Source organism: Daktulosphaira vitifoliae, unplaced genomic scaffold (genome assembly GCF_025091365.1).
Source record: "Daktulosphaira vitifoliae isolate Bord-2020 unplaced genomic scaffold, ASM2509136v1 Scaffold_1, whole genome shotgun sequence".
In the NCBI taxonomy this organism is placed as follows: domain Eukaryota; kingdom Metazoa; phylum Arthropoda; class Insecta; order Hemiptera; family Phylloxeridae; genus Daktulosphaira; species Daktulosphaira vitifoliae.
In genome coordinates, this window is record NW_026099572.1 from 44,170,853 (window position 1) to 44,188,676 (window position 17,824).

General features: G+C 25.0%; 2 protein-coding genes across 10 annotated transcripts in view; both read right to left on the minus strand.

The window, feature by feature from the left end:
* Nucleotides 1-9,803, minus strand: part of LOC126900973 (transmembrane protein KIAA1109 homolog) — a 76,559-nt gene extending 66,756 nt beyond the window's left edge. For 6 of the 9 annotated variants that reach the window (XM_050677104.1, XM_050677068.1, XM_050677087.1 and 3 more), the window contains exons 1-24: nucleotides 9,601-9,802; nucleotides 8,973-9,251; nucleotides 8,747-8,890; nucleotides 8,406-8,549; nucleotides 8,256-8,353; nucleotides 7,584-7,730; nucleotides 7,392-7,515; nucleotides 7,235-7,323; nucleotides 6,650-6,748; nucleotides 6,461-6,568; nucleotides 6,254-6,391; nucleotides 5,926-6,076; nucleotides 5,717-5,872; nucleotides 5,385-5,646; nucleotides 4,988-5,177; nucleotides 4,769-4,891; nucleotides 2,943-3,149; nucleotides 2,684-2,881; nucleotides 2,487-2,606; nucleotides 1,790-2,038; nucleotides 1,401-1,576; nucleotides 894-1,025; nucleotides 643-834; nucleotides 413-566 (exon numbers count right to left, since the gene is read on the minus strand). In XM_050677104.1, the coding sequence (XP_050533061.1) occupies nucleotides 413-566; nucleotides 643-834; nucleotides 894-1,025; nucleotides 1,401-1,576; nucleotides 1,790-2,038; nucleotides 2,487-2,606; nucleotides 2,684-2,881; nucleotides 2,943-3,149; nucleotides 4,769-4,891; nucleotides 4,988-5,177; nucleotides 5,385-5,646; nucleotides 5,717-5,872; nucleotides 5,926-6,076; nucleotides 6,254-6,391; nucleotides 6,461-6,568; nucleotides 6,650-6,748; nucleotides 7,235-7,323; nucleotides 7,392-7,515; nucleotides 7,584-7,730; nucleotides 8,256-8,353; nucleotides 8,406-8,549; nucleotides 8,747-8,890; nucleotides 8,973-9,219 (3,648 nt within the window). In that variant the 5' untranslated portion in view covers nucleotides 9,220-9,251; nucleotides 9,601-9,802. Of the gene's footprint in view, nucleotides 1-412; nucleotides 567-642; nucleotides 835-893; nucleotides 1,026-1,400; nucleotides 1,577-1,789; nucleotides 2,039-2,486; nucleotides 2,607-2,683; nucleotides 2,882-2,942; nucleotides 3,150-4,768; nucleotides 4,892-4,987; nucleotides 5,178-5,384; nucleotides 5,647-5,716; nucleotides 5,873-5,925; nucleotides 6,077-6,253; nucleotides 6,392-6,460; nucleotides 6,569-6,649; nucleotides 6,749-7,234; nucleotides 7,324-7,391; nucleotides 7,516-7,583; nucleotides 7,731-8,255; nucleotides 8,354-8,405; nucleotides 8,550-8,746; nucleotides 8,891-8,972; nucleotides 9,252-9,600 lie in introns of all 9 variants that reach the window. The other 3 variants (XM_050677080.1, XM_050677072.1, XM_050677094.1) reach the window with 2 other exon arrangements.
* Nucleotides 9,804-15,596: 5,793 nt separating this feature from the next.
* LOC126901176 (bladder cancer-associated protein) lies at nucleotides 15,597-16,296 on the minus strand. The gene has a single exon (XM_050677484.1). It carries the CDS (start codon nucleotides 16,119-16,121, stop codon nucleotides 15,879-15,881), a length of 243 nt encoding a protein of 80 aa, XP_050533441.1. The 5' UTR covers nucleotides 16,122-16,296; the 3' UTR covers nucleotides 15,597-15,878.
* Nucleotides 16,297-17,824: the final 1,528 nt, after the last annotated feature.

The following is a 17,824-nucleotide window of genomic DNA, read 5'->3' on the forward strand; positions in this document are numbered from 1 at the left end:
TTTATTTAAGCCCCAAACAGCTGGAATTATTTAAGTAGTATGCATAAAATATAAAGTAGAAGCTTTTAAAAAAATGAAATCCTAAAATACATAACTTATTTCATTAATACTTGAAAATATTTAGACTATAAAATAAATACTTTATATTAAAAATTGAAACATGTCAAGCTACTTAAAAATGTTTTAGCTAAATATTAAAACCAATAAAATTCATTAAATTTCAGTTAGTAACAAATTTATGTTAATTTAAGTTTATTTTTAGTATTTATGTTTATTTAAAATATTATATAGTATAAAAATTTTAATAAAAATTGACAATTATTAAAGAAATACTTTAACTCATAAATTAGAACTAGTGAATTAGAAAAATGATTTCATATAAATAAAAATAAAAAAAGCTATTCATTTTTACCTTATTAGTAAGACGGATAGAAGGCCATTGAGGTATTGGATAGTCATGAATAAAAACACCACTACCGATATTATAAGGAGGAGTATGAAAAATAAGTTGACAATCGTGTAAAATACTTTGACCAAATCCTGGATCTTTACCACATTCATTGACTCTGTAAAAATAAAAATAAAAATTATTAATAATTATTTTGAAAAATATTAACAGTATTTATAATTTAAAATTGAGACCTAAAAGCAGCAACGTTTACACCATCTTGAGTATCATTTATTGAAGGTTTGAAAAATCTTTGACCATTTTTATTACAACCAAAAAAAGCACAACCACCAACACAACCACATTTACCAACAACTAAAACTTGGTTATCACTTGGCCATAAAAACCAAAGTCTTTTATAATTTTCATCGTGTAGTTTTAAATACCTAAATTAAGACATTAAATAAATAAATTTATTTATTTATTACATAAAAATACAATATACTTATGTTGGACAAGATGAAGGTTTTTGTCAGAATCAGATAGTGAAGACGCTAATTCTAGTATTAACGGACCTAGTGAAGTAGAGCCAATTTCCAACCAAATGTCTTGATTATCAGAATATGTACTGGTATTACTAAAAGACATATATATTTCTATACTTATTTAGATAAAAATAATTTTTTTAGTTACTTCATAAGAAAATTTGAAGTAAAATTATGGCTAGGCATATGAATAGACATATATCTATCATCAATATAATAAAATTATCAATAATATTCAAATTATTATATATTTTTAAAATTTTGTTGAAAAAAAAACATTCTTGAATTTGTAGATTAGTAAGTTGCTTATTACTGCAAGAATACCATTTATATAATATAACACTTAAACCTTAAAAGTATAAAATTTTAAGAAAATTCAAAATATTAACAAAGGGGAACGAGTACTAATATTGATTATATAATTTCTGATAATTTTTGCCTAGAAAGTAAATAAAGGAATTACTTACTACCGTTGTTGAGAACGATTACTTCCAGTAGTGTTAGTATTACTATTTATACCGGGTATGTTTTGCATGCCTATACAAATAAACTGTTTGAGTTTTACTGTTGGTATAACCAAAGTAATACCAGACTTTAAATTATTACTGTGCAAGTTACAATGTGATAATCTTATTGGTGATGCCTAAAGAGTAAATAAAATTAAAATCATTAAAATAATTATAATATAACAATAAATATATAATAATCAATATATTTAAACTAATTATATAAAAATTTGAAGAAAAAACTATTATTTTTTGAAAAATTGAAGAAATAAAATTAGTTTTTTATTTAAAAAGACAATTAAATCTCAATTATTACTAAGTTTATTAATATTAATATTTTGCTTTCTTACCCAAAAATTAATGGCAGTGCTTGATTCTACCAAGTGAATATCTACAGCATCAACAGCTACACGAATCATTCTATATTTTATTTCATCAGCTGTTGGACATCGGTATTGAACTTGAGAATCATTATGAGGGCACATAATTGGTGGTGATCCATGATGACATTCAAGTGGCATATGAGCAGGTCTTAGTTGATTCTCAGAATCAATCATCAATAAGAATAATGTTTCAAGGCCAGTTACTATGTGAAATAACTAGTAAACAAACCAAAAATATTTAGTATGAATAATCATAATTATAAAAGTTTTTAATAATAAATCAAATCATTCAGCTCAGAAATAGATCAAAATTTTAATTTATATAAGTTAATAAGTGTTTAGGATGACAAAATGTAAATAAATAGTAACAGTAGAAAATATTGGACTCACAAATTTTTTAGATCAGTTTCAGTTAATAATTAAGACATTAATGTTAAGAAAGATTTTTAACAAAATATTTTACTTATTTTTGAAAAATATTTAGACCTAATACAGTTTTTGTATAAATTTCAGTTGTAAAGAATAAAATTCTACGATATCAATCAACTATATCACAAAATGAAAAAACAGACATTGTGATAACCATAAAAATATTTTTGAAGAACCCTTATAATATTGTGAAGTCCAATAAATATTACTATTAACAACATATTTGTAAATATACTTGTGGTGCAGTAACTTTTCCACTCAGTTTTCCTAATTGTATTTCTAATAGCCAAGCATATTCTAAAGTGTCTTGATCAAGTTTTCTTTGAGTATCACTAAACATAGCATGACCTCTAATCTATTTATAATAGTCAAATAAAAACAAAAATTAAGAAATAACAAATTTTAATACATATTACAATTTTTATATCTAACCTGTAAAGCAGAGAGCATTAAATGTCCTTGATTTAGATGATGATCTTTTATATGTCTATTACTTAGCTTGTCACTAGATATAAGTAAACTAGGAGACAATAATAGTTGCAGTTGAGTATCATTATAACCTTTTTTCATTTCCAATCCAAATCGTTCAATTATAATCACAGGACATGGTGGATCATTATCATTACAATTCTACATAATTAACAATTATATTATAGAGTATTTAATAGAATTAATGAATAATTATACTAACTTTTATTAAATGTGCTTGCAAATCATGCATTGTTATTGATATAACTACATCTAATGGGCGATATTCTCGAAGATCTATCTGATTTTTTATTTCTGCATCATTAGTATTATTTTTATCTGTCTCAGAAATTTTATCTGAAGTTGGGTTTTTTGGATTTAATTTTTCATTCATATCAGTAAAAATTTGGTCTTCTCCAAAAATGCTTTCCTAAAATAAATTTCAAAAAAATTTGAATAATAATTATTGAATGTGGAGTGAAAAATAGTATGCTGCATAGTCCGGCACCTATACTCTTGGATGAAGAAATTAATAGATTGTATATTATGTAGGGAGTGTCTAGTTATTCACACACTATACCAAAGGTGAGAGGAGGTACCTACACAAATTTGGGTAATGTGAACAAGCAGGTAACAAGGTGATAAACTTAACTACTAAAAATAATAAATAAATGCAACAGAAATTGTATTGAAACATTAAATAAATAAAAACTAAATAAACATTAAATTTTTTTTCTTTCAAAGTATTTATTTGAAACGATTTTTCGGTCTTAATGAAAATTTTTCACAAGGTTAACTTAAGAGTAAATACATAGTGCTAAAGTAATATAACGTATAACAAACATGATTGAGGAGGACTTCCAATAAAGTGTTAACAAACTTATATAAAAAAGTAAAATTTACAATAAGTCTTATTGTTAAAGTATTTACATCTTCTGACGTGGTGCTTGGTTACTAACAAAGTTCTTCAGTTTATCTACCTCTGTAGGAATTTTAGCTAATGCTAATAATGTATTACTGAGTGATAGCTCATTTTTTAATTCTCGCGTTTTTTTGCTAATATTTCCACTACTGTCTTTCTAGACTATTTAAGCAAATGTAATGCCCATTCTTCATGCACAAAGTTTCATTATATTACAAATATTGAATAGTAGTAATTTTTTACAGATTAGCTTTTAATTCTGCCACTTTATAAGTTAAACAGCATTTCCAGTTGTATGACTTTCATCATATTTAGCATACTGAACTTTATTTATCTTAGACATAAGTCAGCCTAAAAACTTATGTTTTTTACCAGGCTGGTGTTTTAACTCAATAAATATCTTAAGTATTAGTTTGTAGTTCTGATTCCACATAAATAAGGGTAGTTTTACATGTGTCCATTCACTGTTTTTTTAACCATTTTTTTTTTTTTTAAGTATTAGTGATATTGTGTGCTAAATGGCCTATATCTGCCTTTGCTCATTTAATATTACAATAGATTTAGTCACTTATAGGAAAATAATAAAAAATAACAAATTTAAATCACTTACTAGCCACTATCATAAATAATTAAAAAAATCATAAGTGAATCAATCCCTATCATATATCACTAGGATATCTTATATTTACTCAATTAACTATCTTTTCAATAATTTAACAGTAATATAATAATAACTCACAGAACCATCAATAAGATATGCGCACTAGCCAGATGCAACAGTCACCTGAAACAAACTTATTAAAACAACAACACAAATATATTATACAGAGATTCTTTCACAGATATATTTAAATTCACAAATATCACATATTTTTGACAATAATAATAAAAAATAGGAATATATAATTATGATATTTGAATTTAAAAATTAACAACAAAAAACACACCCGTACTACACTAATATAAAGAATTATTGCCTTAGCCTAAATTACATGCTGGGAGAAGAGGTGAAAGGAGCGAGAGAGCTAGTCATATGGTTTGGACACAGCATAGGTACCGATTACTGAGCCTAAAGCACAGCATATAATTTGCTGTGTGCAAACAATTATATTAAATAATATATTTACTTTTAAATGATAAAAATGTCTCAACCATGAACCATACAAAAATATAACTGATGATCCTATTTCTAGCTCTAAACTAACCTTATCTGATGGTAAAGTAGTAGGATCAAATTTTTGACCATCTTCCTGAAATTTATTATAATAATATTTAATATTAATTTACAATGAATGATAAACATATACTACAAATTTAAGGTTATTAGTAATTGTCTTATTTTTTACTTCAGTCCAATGAATTGAAATATTTTGTGTTTTGTGATGTTGCATTCTCATCGGTGATAGTAATTTTTCTTCCTTCTCAGGTGTAGTGATATTTGCTTGAGGGGGAGGGCCAAACATTGGCATAGGATGGTATATAAAATTGATAGATAATGCTACTATTGGCATAGTCCAACAATCAACCCATCCAAGACTATAAATATAAATTTAATTTTTTTTTTAAATAATTTTTTAATAGTTTATATACACTGGTGTAATTATAAATAGTATTATGGCATCAAATCTCCTTCAAAAAGAAAAATTATAAAGAAAATATATAATTTATTTGGAATAGATAAAGGAAATTTCTCTTGTGTAAATTTTCATTGATAAAATTTAAATTATACTTCCATTTCTATACCTCTTTTGACAAACATTTCTCCATTTACGACCATTATCATTCATTTTAGATCTATAAACTTTGCCATCTCGACCAAGAATTTTTGCATTTTTATTCAATGATAATAATATACTTCGACTAGTACATACTACAGGCAAATACATAGATAAATCTATGCTTTCTCCTTGAATCCAAAATCGAAGAGGTAAGGTTTCAGGTAAAAATCCAATAAATGGAAGATCGAATGAAAAATCAAATAAATCACCACTAACAGCAATAAGGGCTGAAGCATGTAAAATATAATATATTAAACTCATGTTAACATTAATAATTAAATAAGAAAATATAATTACCATTTTCTTGATTTTGAGAAGAACAGTCAATCCAATTATATTCATTACTAATAGTAATTAACTCAAAATCTTTAAATAGAACAGTAAATTTCCATGTATAAGGCACAAAATGAAAAATATCTGGTCTACTTTTACTTGCCCAATCATTAATCATTTCTATTTAAAATTATAAATTATTTTATGAAATAATAATATTTGTTTAATTTTACCTTGAAAAAACCCTTTGTGGGCATAAGTGAACCAACCAGTAGCTTTACAACCAGTTAAATTAAATAACCATTCTTGGTGATCATTCCATTGAATAGGATAATGGCAATGAGCAGTAAATTCTAAAGTTTCACTTTCCAGTAAACTTCGAAACTATAAATAATTTATATTATATAATGATACAATCACATAATTTGTTTTTTAAAGAAATATTTGTATAATTTTTTTTAAACCATAAAATGTAAGCAAAAGAGTAACTAAATTTACTATTAAACTAATAGAATATTTGAATTAGAAGTTGTTTTAATTAATAAATTGAGTTTTTAATACCTGTAAACTTGTAGTAGCTTCTAAATGAAGAAGCTGTCCAGTTATTTTAGTAGTATAACCATCATGCGACACCAACCAAGGTAATGTTATTTCCATATATGAACCAGGACCAACATTTATATGAACAGCATTAGTTTCCTTTTATTCAACAAATCAACTAATTAGATAATAATTGAAAGTCAAATACAATAAAATAGTTTTACTTACTTTATTTTTAGAAAATAATATATCAATTGTTGATTCATAAAGGGTATTTAATCGAATATCAAATGTTTGTACGCATCGTTTTTCTCCAGGTAAAGGAGAATCACTGACCTATAATAGTATAGTAATCAAGGTTTTACAAACTGTTAAAACTACAATTAATTCAAAAACATTTGATCTTATTGAAATTACCTTAAGAGGTTGATAATCTTGAGGGTAAAATAATTTAAATAAATGATCTCTTTGTCGATCTGCCCAAGGACCATAACTAAAATCTGTTCCCTTTCCACACTAAAATATAAAATGTGTACATTTGATTATATACAAAATGTTAATATTTTTAACTTTTCGAAAGGTTGTAATACCATTACTCAGTATTATGTTCACTAAACTTAGATACCTATGTAATTTTAACAATATTTTGAAAAACGAGAAAATATTTTGACACAACTGGTTATTGAAAGTGTACAGGGAATCATTAAAAAAAAAGAGAGATAAGATACAAGATATGTGACCCAAGGCATTGTAGAGACAAAGTTTAACAATAGATCATCACACAGTAATGATTCAGATCCCAATACATTTCCATATAGGTTGATAATGTGATGTGTAGCTGAAGAAAATGTGGTTATACGTCAATTTAAATGAGTTAATTTTTTTCAACTTATCATACCAAATATAATTTTTTTTTCTTTTTAACAAAAAAGTTCATATTATTTCTAACTTTTCCATTAACATAAATTAATTTCTATTATTATAACTATTTCTTATTATTACTTTTATATCAATTCCCCATATGGGTGGCTTTGATTCTACAATATCGCCATTAGCAAGTTGTAACATTTCTGGTTCTTCGGGAACAAGTCCTATTCAAAAAACAAAATTTAAAGAAGTTGAATAAAAATTATCTTAAATTTTGAAAATAAGTAAATACCGGGTTCATCCATATAATAATAAAGTTCTATATTATTTGAAGAAAACACAACAAAGCCAGCACCCATATATCGAGGAGGATCATCAGCCATACCTGTATACTTAGGACTAGGAGCTAATATTACCTAGAAATATTAACAAGATTTTAGATTATATTTAAAATAACTAGTTGAAATTAATTAATTATGATTACTTTAAAATTTTCAGCTTTACATTTCACAAAATGCATAAAATGATCTAACTTGGAAGCAGCTGGTTTTGTAGAATATACAAAATGTGCTTCTTCGACATTGACTAGTAATGTAGTAGGTATTAATCGGTTACCAAATACAACTCGGCCCTAAATATTAAAACAATTAGTAATCAAATAAAATATTTATAAGGCTGACAATAATATTCATTTTAATTATATAAGGTAGGACACAGTAATAGTTATTTTTTTAAAAGTTTTTTTAGATCATTAAGTTCAACTTTATCATATTTTTGAATCTTTCAGGATTTGGACTTCTCTTTGTGTACACCAAATTTAAGTTACTCAAAAAGAAAAAAAACAATTATTGACAATTTCAGAATAACAAGACCAATAAATATCTCCACAATAAAATGGCTTAATTTGGAAAAAAAACTTTTTCAATTTTCTAGAGAAACCTCAAAATATTTGCTTTAATGACAATCATCTCATTGAAATCATTATGACATAAAATTACAAATTTTAAAAAGCATGCATTCTTTTTTTTTAATCAAACATTAACAATATACTGCTTATTCCAAATTGTATTACTTAAAACAAAAACTAATCATTTTAAAGAAATAATATAACAATAAAGGTTAATTATTAATTATTAATAAATTAGATTTCACTAACCGAAGAAACCTCCATTTTAATCACAGGTATAAGATCTCTCCAACTTTTACCAAGAACTGCTTCTTGTTGTTTATCTTTACTTTTATTTACTTCTTCTTCTAAATATTTAAAATTAAGTAATAGTTCACAAAATTTTCATTAAAAACTTACTAGAGCTTAATTCATCCCATGGTATAATTGTTGGATCAAGGTTAAACATTTTTTCTAAATTACTGTACAATTTACACCGGTTATATAAATGCATTTCAAACCCATTTAACATAACAGATAGTCTAGTGTCGGAGTGTGATAAATCTAAGAATGTTAAAAGAAAAGTTGACAATATTATAATTATTATTATACAGTTAATATTACAATATAGAAATAAATCTTAACACATCTAATTTTAGTAATTAGGGAAATATATTAAGAAATCAACAAATTTTTTTTAACAGAAAAGATTCTAATAATATGAAATTTCAATATAATATTAAAATAAATAATAAAAATACCTTCGGATACATCTTTGGGAACATAAGAACGCCACCAACGAAATATCAACCAACCATCTTGAACTCTAATAGTAAAATCTTCAGTGATGTAAATAATATCTCTAAACATTATTTTACCAGAAAGAGCGCAGACAGTAAATGATCCTGAAAATTGATATTTTTATTTTGTTAAATTTAATTTTTCTTGAAATTTGATAGCAACAAATAAATGGTTAGTTTCTCTTACCAATACTAAGGTATCCTTTAGTTACATAAAATCGTATTAATAATCTTGTAACAATATATGCAGTCACTCGAGAGTTGTAGTATGTTATATAAATAACCCAAACAATGCCTAAAATGAGTGAAAAGAGCATCCAGGCAAAATTACTATCCATTTTAATATCATCTAAATGTACATCAGTCAAATTCCAAGGAGAATCTGCCTCCATACCATGGACAGTCTCATAAATAATTGTTGTATCTTTATCCATAGTGAATATATTTTTAGTTACCTAAATATCACCTGAAAATAAATAATTAAAAATATTTATCAATAATTAAAATTTAATTTAACCACATAAATACACAGAATAAACTTTAACATTGATAAATTTTCATTGGTCAACATATTGTTAACTTTGAATTCTACATAATTTCATTACAAGTAATAAAAAGGATAATTTTTTGCAACTAGTAAATTACATTTTAAAACTATTCTAGACATGAATATCAGTGTTATAACTAGTTTTAACATAAAACATGGTATGCTTTTCAAACAACCTTATAAAACTAAAATTACAGGTTTAGTTTCATTTATGAGGTTAGCCTTGCCTTATTTAAAAAAGAGCCAAATGATTTATTAAAATACAAACATTTGTCACCGGACGGAGTATTCGGGTTCCCTATCTTCTATTAATTCATGCATATTTTTAAAACGCAATTAAATTTACTATTAATTAATTTATAAAAAAAAGGTTATACACTCATATTGACCCAAACTTTTTTAAAATTGACTAGACAAGAAAAATATTTTTCAAGAAAGTTGAAATTATTGTTATGAATAAGAATTTAAGATACAGTGATTAAAGCAGGACACGCCTATCAGTCTATAATAAAATCATATGGAAATATAGATAACTACAAGGCATTCTAATTTCTATCAGAAAAATAACAAATGAAATATAATATCATGTTAAAAAGGAGACGGATTTTTATGAACTAATTTTTTTAAATATTAAAAAAACAAGTTAACAATTTCAATTTTGTAAATATTTCTATTAATTTTCTAGCTTTTAAAATAGTAACAGTACATTCAGTATCAAGATTTGAGATAACATGTTTTATTTTATCAAAATGTTCACAATATAAAACAGCTATATGTAACGGCCTGATAACAGCATAGGCGCTAATTCAACAGGGTCTAAAGATCTTTAAATCGCTCAAAATTTACAATAGCCCACTAGATTTTTAGCTTCAATACAAAGCTGAGAAGGTTTGTTTTTTAATTTGAATTTTATTATAATTGTTTATTTATCTATTTTACTTTTGTTTCTGTTACTACTTTTTCTCACCTCTTACTAGATTTTTTTCAACGATACGTCTAAAGATCATAAATCCTATCTAATTGAAGACATTACTCTCAAAAATTGAAAATGTTCCCTCGTTTTCCATAAATTATGAAAATATCCCAAAAAATTACGGTTTTTAACATATTTAAAAAATTTTTTCTTATAGCTGTCTTAACTTTTTAAAAAATAAACGAATTAAAATAATTTTTTATTATATAAATACCTTAAGTGCTTTCCTTCCTTTATGCATATTTTTTTTTTTAATCTGACCATTTATAGGATGGAATTTTAAATAGCTAAATAAAATGAGAAAATTTTTCGGAAATACTGCGCCCTTTAAACATATATTAAATTAAAGCTTATCTTTTATGTGTAAATGGCTGCCTTAGTTCAAAAACGTGCCATTTTTGTGTTAGAATTTTCGATTTTATATTTTCAATTTAAAATTGCTATAACTTTTTTAAAAATGTAAGAATAAACATAATTTTTTTTTATAAATTCTTAATATAAACTCCTTTTTTACGACATACTTTTTTTAATCGGACCATTTCTTTTTTTACAAGGGGCGGTGTAAAATCTTTAAATATTTAAAAAATAGAACTTATTCATATAAATTTTTGAAAATGTTCCGGAAATACTACGTCTTTTATATATATTAAATTAAATCATATGTTTTTTACATTTACCTACATCATGAAAAAAAGGTTGGGTTCCCCTTCCAAAAAAATTCAATTTCAATCTTACACTGTTATTACTTTTTAAAAAATTAATAATTAGGGGATTTTTTTATATTAATACCTTACAAGTGTTTGCCATAGTAATGAGGTCTCCAATTTTTATAAAAGTTACATGATCTAACAAACATTGAATATAAAGTTAAACTTATTTTGAATATTTTTCCTCCCCTAAGCTAAGAAAAACGACTTTGAATTTTTGAATTAGTTTGAATTGTCTTATCAATATATGCGATGTACGATTTCCGCGTCGGTAACTCTTGTCTTTCTCACTCGTGGTACGAGGTTCTAAACCTTCCCCGGGGAAATGACTATTTTTGCATAATTTTCTTAATTTGTTTTTGAGTTGAAAACATTTGTTTGATTTTTATCTCATTTAGATTGAACAGCTTAAATGAATATCAAGAATCCCATTATTATTGCTCTTATGGTGAGAAGGAATTTCTTATTCATATTAAAATTATTTTACTATGTGATTTTGTTTTGTGTCCGTCATTCATTTTTCTCAGCTCTCATCTATATGAGATATGATTGATTATTGTTAGAAATTGCAATATTTTCAGTTGAATGTAATAACTTAATCTCGCACACACGTAGTACATAATCCTAAAACTTAACGAATGACAATGCACACGGACATAATCCAAAATTAGCGATTGTGAAATCAGTGATCACTCGGGGCCTTAAATGGGATGTTACGAGATTCCAGTGGTGGACTATAAGCAATTACAAATGAGAAGTTTTAACCTAAAGTAAAGATTGACGTTGAGATTCTGATAGATCGGCATGTTTTAATTTTCCTCCAACGTGGATCAGACCGTTAATATCTAAAAATGGACGGAGACTGGTGAAAGGATGAGAAGGAATTCACTAATATTTTAGATTATCGTAGAGGGACTTCTAGCTATATCGTTGAGAAGTTCTGACAACTATGTCTAAGGTTTCTTGTACTTCTGAACAATTTAGAAAAGTTTGTGGATAGCGTTGATTATGATATCAGACAGTAAAACAGTGCATCCACGATAAAACTCGGAGAATTTGATTATACGAAGAAAACCAAATGAAGTATTCTGGCTCAATGACTTAAAATTGAACAACCAAAGACACCAACTTCGTTTCAGGCAGAGGAAAAAAAATTTTTTTTTTTAATTAATAATTTTCTTTACAAAAACAATATATTGAAATTAATGGTCATTAGACTTTATTACTCCAAAAAGGGGGTTTGTCCATTGGAATAGACATTGGGACTCAAAAGAATTACTAATCTTTAAATATTTTTTGTTGGAAAGCTTTATTTACTTTTTTTCTTTTCATGTTTACTATTAATATGTAGAACATAAAAATAAATTAAGATACTGAAACTATATAAAATTCAATAACAAATTAATTTATTGTATAATAACATAAGATTTGTCAAATAGGTAACATAGGATTATTTAAAGTTAAAATTATATTAAAAATATTAATTTAAAACTAAAAATATTTAGATCAAAAAGCCATTAAAAATTACTAAAACATCAAGGATACGATTTCGGGAACAATATTACCATTATCAAGGCTAAACACGTACTAGTATGTGTAGTTTTTAATTTTAAATAATATTAGCCACAAGTGATCAATTTTTATTATATAACATAGGATTATTTATGTGATATTTAGTAAAATATTTTTTTTGTATTGCAAACCACAAATGTACTTTACATTTAATACAAAATACATGTGTTATTCTTATATATTGTTATACCAAGACCCAATGTCCATTTAGGTGGATTTTTTGTTTTACAGCTGTTTACCATAGATAATAATGATAAATTCAACTATAATTCGTAGTTATTTAGATATGACAGACAGAGCATTTCATATTTTTGTTATTACTACTAACCATATTTTATGCATTCTAAAACCAATTTAATTTCAAAACTACTATAATTTTTTTTCATTCATTATTCCATATCAAACATGCAAAATAATGTTAATTGAATAAAGCTTGATAATTTTATGTAGAAAACCACATTTTTTATTTAATATGGAAAAATTGTATGCGTATCATAATCCGTTATTATATAAATACAGGGTGATTGACTAACTATGCCTCATGAATTATCTCTGAAAATATAAGAGTTATAAACAATTTTTTTTTTTTAATCATTATGGATCTTTGATGAGCTGTTTCACGAGAAAATTTAAATTTTTACCACCATCCCTTTTGCTTAAAAATAGTGTCAACTTCATATTTTCAAATGGCAACACTATTTTTTTTTATACCATTAGATTTAGTTTAATAAAAAAAAATGTTTTGTAAAAAAAATATTTTATTTTATTAAATATTAAGCGCTCCACGGCTCTCTAAAGTTTAGGGTTTATTAAGAAAAAATCATTACAGACGAGAACGTTATGGATCGTAAATCGATAAGCGCTACCACTTCTTATCGGTACACTAAATAATAACGATACTATATTTACCCGACTACTGTTTTATTTGTTAAATCCCCTAAACTTTAAATAGTAATATCTCGCTTAGAATTTATTAAAATTGATTTTTTTTTTTTGAGAAAATTTTTTTTATTATTATTAACAAGATTAATAAAAAAAAAAACTGGGTTGCTATTTGAAAAACTAAAGTTGATATTGATTTAAGGGTTGAGGGATGAAGATTGAATCTTCATTTTTCTTGTCAAGTAGCTCAACAAAGATTTATAACAAATAAAATAATTACATATACGATAATACTAATATTTTTAAAGAAAATTCGCGAGGCATAGTTAGTCAATCACCCTGTATATTGTAAAAATTGTGTCCATTGTATTGGACATGGGAACTGAAAGGGTTAAACTATTAATTGAATCTTAATTATCAAGAAATAATTATTTTATTATAATCAGCGACGGTATAGTGAATGATATAGAAATAAACTCCCATTACATTAATAAAAATGCAAGTTTTTATTTTTATTGTAAAGTTATTCTCATGGTCTTTTATTGAAGGACATGACAGACTTAGTCCTCCAAAATTTTATAAACAAATTTTTTGTAATTTATATAAAAATATTTATTTTTGAGAATATTTATTTGTTTAATAATCATGAAACTTTTAAATATTAATAATATTAAATGATCAGTAACGTATCCAAAGAGGCTAAAAGGGCTACAGCCTCCATTGAAAAATGAATACTATAAACAGTATGATTTTGGCACAAGTAGGAGTATGCGATAAATAAAAATAAAAATAGGTCTTTAGTCCTAATTTTGAAAATATCCTTTGTACGCTACAGTAAATAAATAATTTTATTAAATTTAAAATATTTACGAGTATTACTTCGAAATGCAATAGATTATTTCAAGTATTGTACTTCTGTATAAGTATAAAATAATATAAAGATGAAAAGCATAGTGCATAACTGTGCAAGTTACTTTTTCAAAAAACTTCTTCAGAATACAATTTTTTAATTTAAGGCAAGTACTAACTGTTTAATTCAAACAATAAGTTTTTAGTCACTATTTAATAAACTTAAATTGACTATTTTATTCTATAATTATCAAGTTTAACTACAAGTATTGTAGACTTAGGAGTAGGATCTCTAGGTGTAATACTGTGTATATTTAGATTTCAAATGTCTCTAAAGGAAATTTGTCATTAACCCACTTATTTAAAGATTTTTTATATATAATATAAATGATTTATAATCATAGTTTATAAATCAATGAATATTTATTAAATCCAATTAATGCATTGTTAGTTATTTTTTATGTATTAGATAAATTAGCACAGATAGGTGATGTTTGAATCAACTGTTAAAAAAAAGAAATAATCATTTTTATTCTTACATGAAATAGAAAATGTAAATGGTCGACTGTCTACTATTGATACTTATTATATCCATCATGTGTGATGGATATCAAAATGTTTAATCAATATTATTTACCTCAATTTTTGCACTAGTCATTTCCCCAAAAAATATTTTTTGATTGTGCTAAAGCGGCCTATTAAATTTACCATACTTTTTTTTTTTAATTTTTTGCTCCCTGATAAAATTGTTATGGTCACCTGTTATATTTTAAAGGTAACACAAAAACTTCCAGTTCATGCAAGATTAATGACTAATTATTAAATAAATGTTGAAAAAAGAAAAATTATGAGATTGAAATTTAATGCAGTACATTAATCCAGAATAATATTGATCAGGTAAGAATGGCATGTCAATTGTTAATGTAAATTACTTTTTCATAAAAAAAAAGGGATTGACATTTTTAGAGATAATTTAATAATTCATATAAATGTAATTGTAATGAAAATATTTTAATATTATGATTAAATTACAGGTAATAATTATATTTTAATAAACAATCTAATATTGTTAAAACATTTAGTTTTTAATTATTAAATACCAGATGAAATAAATATTCACCATCTAATATTGGTAATATTCGTAATAACATTATTAATAAACTTTCAATATTGAAAATAAATCATTAATGTAACGATAAAGGACCACTCAAATAATTCTTAGATAGTACATTATTTTCAATCATACAATTAATATTTCTTTTTAATATAAAATAATAACAATTCAAAACAAAATGTTTTTATTAAAACTGTATATACATGTCTATACTTAGATGAATAGTGATATAAAATTGCCAAAATTCAATTTGTACAAACAAAGAAAAGAACAATTTATGGAAAGAAATTTAAGTCATATTTTACATAGGAAGATAAAAATTTGGCAAATTTACAGAAGAATATTAAATTTTAATAAACAATTTCTAAAACTAATAATGAATTATTTTCAGAAAAGTAATAAAAATGATATTTAGTATGATGATTCTGTCATACTTCTAGATTGCATTGTTAGCCGTTGTCACACTGAACAGAGTCACAATTGCTGCTGTAGAATATACAATTACCATATCCACTATAACATATAAGAAAAACAGCTACTAAAAACACTATACTACAAATGGTGCATGGTTTTCGTTCCAAAAAAAATCCAGTAAGGTACAGCACCATAAACATAACATGAGTTTGTAATAGAGCCGGATTTAATGGCTTTGGTATTAGAAGCACAGGTATCAGCCATTGTAGACAATACATGTTTGTATCACTTATTGTGCGTGATTATAACCACTTGAACAATGAAATAGTAGAAAAAATTGTATAATGTAATTTTTTTATTTAATTATTATTTTTGAAAATTAAAATAATACATTAGTTTTATAAAACTAAAAACTAAAATAATTAAATTACGACTTTACTTAACTAAGTGATATAGTATCTATTATTAATTGATAACAAACAATTTTTTCCAGATAAGCATATTGATTTTCCAATGTTTTCAATTGAGATATTCTTAGTTAGATATTTTACCACTAGAGATCAGAACTAGTACACTAGTCATTTACCTATAAAATGAGAATCATTTGCTACAAAATGTTAGTATATTTTATAAACAAAATAGTGGAACTGATTCTACTAGCTTTTATTTAAACACTAACAACTCTTTTAATCAATTTCAATAATTGTGTAGAGATTATGATTACTAGCGACTTCATAAGATGTGCATGGGGTGCGACAACCCCCCAAACGTTAATTAGTCAATAGTGGTAAGACATTTTAGAATACATTGGATACATTTTTACTCATTAACTGGATGCGGCACTTTATTTATTTAGAAATTTATAAAAAAATGTTTGAACTTACTTCTAAAACTCCCAACTCTGTGAAATTTTATCATAAGGATGAACAGTGCCACAGGAATATTTTTTTGTTCTAGAGTGGAATCATCCTTTTTACGTATCTAAGACTAAATTTCTAATTAATATATACTATTTAGTGTTAAGGAAAACTAACATTAAGCAATTACTCCTGATTGTAATCAGGTACGTTGCCAAATCGTTTTATACGTTTCATTTCGAGGTGCTGGTCTAAAAGAAAATGTTTTCATATCTACTTAATTCTGTCAACTTGACAGTATCTAGTTAAGACTCATAAATATAATGTAATTTTAAAAAATTCTGTAGGCATACATCATGATTTTCCTTGAATATGTGACTGATTGTAATTATTCAAAAATATTTTACACAACAAAATTATTAACTTTTATTAAACCATTTTGAATTTAATTTTTCATTTTTAGATTCTATGTAAAGCTAAAAAGTATGAATTTAACATGATGTGTATTTTTTGTGGAGGCTACGAATGTGTTGTTTATGGGGGTTAAATCCTCACATCTTTCATGCAAATTGTGCTACTAATAAAATTTAATGAAATTGTTTACAAAATAATATTATCATAAAATTATTAAAAAATTCATAATAGAGTGATGTGATTATATGATTATATGCAACTTATACCGTCAGTATTACCGACTCAGTTCAGGGCCGTTCTGAAGCTGTAAATATAGGAGAGTGAACAATAAATGTTTGCCTATTAGTCTATATTTTATTATCTGAGCGATTGATAAATATCATTAATATTTTTCTAAGTCTTTTTTCACGGAAACAAATATTTTATTTATTTCAAAATTAGAATTTCTTTTCGGAAATGTTAAAAACGTATTTTCTTCTATTTATAAAAGTTATTTATTTTGAGTTACACTTTTGATCAAGGAATGTAACTTAACTATTTTTTCGCAATTTTTTTTTTAATCTTAAAGTTTAAAACTATTATCTCAAAAAAAATATATATATAATAATCTTAAAAAATGATAAGTCATTCTATTATAATAGTATAACCATACCTCTTGTTTACCTAAGAAAAATGACCTGTGAAAATAATCTTGTCAAAAAAAAAAAAAA

Bases quoted from the DNA above. Each gene is read 5' to 3' on its own strand.
- LOC126901176 (XM_050677484.1), bottom strand. From the start codon at position 16,121: ATGTATTGTCTACAATGGCTGATACCTGTGCTTCTAATACCAAAGCCA.